Below are 2,525 nucleotides of genomic sequence, written 5' to 3'. Positions count from 1 at the left end.
CAACGCTTATCTGTGAGAAGCGCATGTAAAGATACTCCTTGAGGTACCATTGTTATACGGCGGATGTGACATGTACTTTCCCGACGAGTGGAGAGTTCACTGAGCTGCAGAAGGAAGCTTATGAATCGGTTCTGGCGGCGGTACATGCAGTGGAGGGGATTCTCAAACCGGGATTGGATTACAGGGATATGCATAGGAAAGCTACGAGAGTTATTGCTGAGTGAGTTGTACCATTAGTGATCGTGATACGATGTAGAGCGTTCGTGCATGGGAAAATTAACCGCGCTGCATTAGGATTGTGTCTCCCAATGTCTGCCCAATTCAGGGAAGCGCTGGGAAATTTTGCCCCGAAAAACACATTGTGATTTCCTTTTGAATATCATGAGTGTCTTTACTCTTTACTGTGTGTATACGGTTTCTCCTGCCAGGGAACTTACCAAGCGTTTGAATCTTTTTACCGCTCCCATCGATAGTGTATGCGAGGAAGCGTTGGTCGCGCGTTATCTAATGCCTCATGGGCTTGGCCATATGTTGGGATTGGATGTACATGATGTTGCCGGGTAAGGGAGAACACTCATGTGTTTATGACTAAGATGTGGATCAGATACGAGCCAGGTCACTTTAAAGATAAGGACGACGTTTCTCTCACGGGGTTGAGGTTGGGGAGGGTCGTTAAGGAGGGTTATGTGCTGACTGTCGAACCTGGATGGTGAGTTTTACACGGGGATCAGGACACGCGTTTGAGCATATTGAGAAATATATTTGTGTTATAACTGTCTCTGTATAGTCCTCTACAGTAGATGGATGCCGACTATACACCACTTGAGGATTCTCAGAAATTAATATACTTCAATTTCGGGTCAGCCACTACACGGTAAATTGCCTCTCTGTAGTCCCTCACCGTGAAGGGATATCGATCATACATTATAGTATCAGTGGAGAAGTTGCCCTTTCTGCCGAATGGAGTATTGACGCTGTGATGCAGTTACTTCAACCCCTATTTGATCGACAAATGGTGCTCGCATCCTGTTCACTCCAAGATGGTCAATGAGACAGTGTTGAGATCGTTGATCCCGGTGGGTGGAATCCGCATCGAAGATGATGTGCTTATCACTCGGGATGGATGCAGGGTTTTGAATGATGTGAGTTGTGCGGGTTTCGGGAATAGAACCTGTGCGGGAAATACACATGAGGGTTATGGCAGATACCTCGCAGCGTGGAGGACATCGAAGCATTTATGCAGGGGAAGATCGAGTGGGTCCCCGGCAAGGGAAAGAGCGAAGTGGCTTAACTCGTAGACGAATAGTTCTGAGTTTCTCTAACGCAGATTCGTGATTTGCGTATAGGGGGAATTCTGGCACGGGAGAGTTGAGGCCCTCAACTCATCCCCCCCACGTTGAGAGGGGCGATTTCTGCTAGGAAGTGCAATGGGCGGCTCGTCAATTCCAGAGACAGGGGAGAGGATTTGTGGCGTATGAAAGTATGTGAATCAGCACGCGGTGTTGCTACAGTATGAAGTTCATACTAAGAATAGTGAACCAAATACTTATGAACTTATTCCATACTTGTGAACCAAATACACATGTTTGTGGGTAATTTTATCCCAATTTCGATTGTAGGGCTATGAAGCACTTGGTGATCGATACACATTGTTTTTTTGATGCCGCTGATTTAAGTTGACTCCTCAACCCTTGGAAAGTCATTCGGAGAGCATGACTCTATATAACGGTTCGAAACATTCTATTGTGCCGACACGACAACACGTATGCGCGCTCGAAGTGCGTTTGTCGCGCGGCAACTTGAGCGCTCGAAATGGAAATTCCGGTTCCTCGCTGAAAGAGTGCGTCTCCCTTTGACCACTTTCGATCGGGTTGAAGGCCGATATTCTTTGCTCCTTCCCATATGCATGTCATTCTTGTTATGGGAATTGTCACTCCCTGCTACTCGGCGTCGTTGGAGCCCATGCGGGACAACATTGTGACGATGCCTATAGAAAACAGCTATGCAACGGTCGAGTTAGACGGTCAACGAGTGGCTCTCCTGGTCGATTCTGGAAGTAGCAAATTACTCGTGAATAGTGGAGAATGGTACGAAGAAATATACGGTAAAGGCGCATGTACAGACTCGAAAGCCGCCTGTTATTTTTGCCCATCACCGGAGCAATGCTATAGCGACACGTCTCGAGTATACCGGAGTAGATTTGCAGATGGCGCTGAGGCTCGTTATGTGATTCACAAAGCCTCACTGACGATTGGAGAACAAACGGCAATTGAGGAGCTCGAATTTGGTATTATAATTGACTTCATTGACCCCGCTGGAGGGAGCAACTCTCGATCGTTAGGGATACTTGGAATAGCACCGGCGTGCAGTCGTAAGCTTTTGAGTAGTTTTATAGAACAACTACGATCTAGTTCAACAATTGCGCGTAGGACTTTCGCGGTTCACGCGAAACGCGGGAGAGGATTCAACGGTGAAGTCACTTTTGGTGCACTTGTGAAAGAGGACGTGAGGACTACATTGAGTCG

The 2,525-nt window shown here is 47.2% G+C and overlaps 1 protein-coding gene across 1 annotated transcript; it reads left to right on the top strand.

The window, feature by feature from the left end:
- Positions 1–381: 381 nt before the first annotated feature.
- Positions 382–1,291, top strand: Pmar_PMAR001897 (xaa-pro dipeptidase pepd/pepq, putative; the record flags this gene model as incomplete). The annotated part of the gene is made up of 4 exons (XM_002766785.1): positions 382–560; positions 605–709; positions 986–1,142; positions 1,205–1,291. 4 exons carry the CDS (start codon positions 382–384, stop codon positions 1,289–1,291), a joined length of 528 nt encoding a protein of 175 aa, XP_002766831.1.
- Between the last annotated feature and the right edge of the window lie 1,234 nt (positions 1,292–2,525).

This window comes from Perkinsus marinus (assembly GCF_000006405.1).
Source record: "Perkinsus marinus ATCC 50983 genomic scaffold scf_1104296971784, whole genome shotgun sequence".
Taxonomy (NCBI): domain Eukaryota; phylum Perkinsozoa; order Perkinsida; family Perkinsidae; genus Perkinsus; species Perkinsus marinus.
This window is presented reverse-complemented; position numbering and strand designations above follow the sequence as displayed.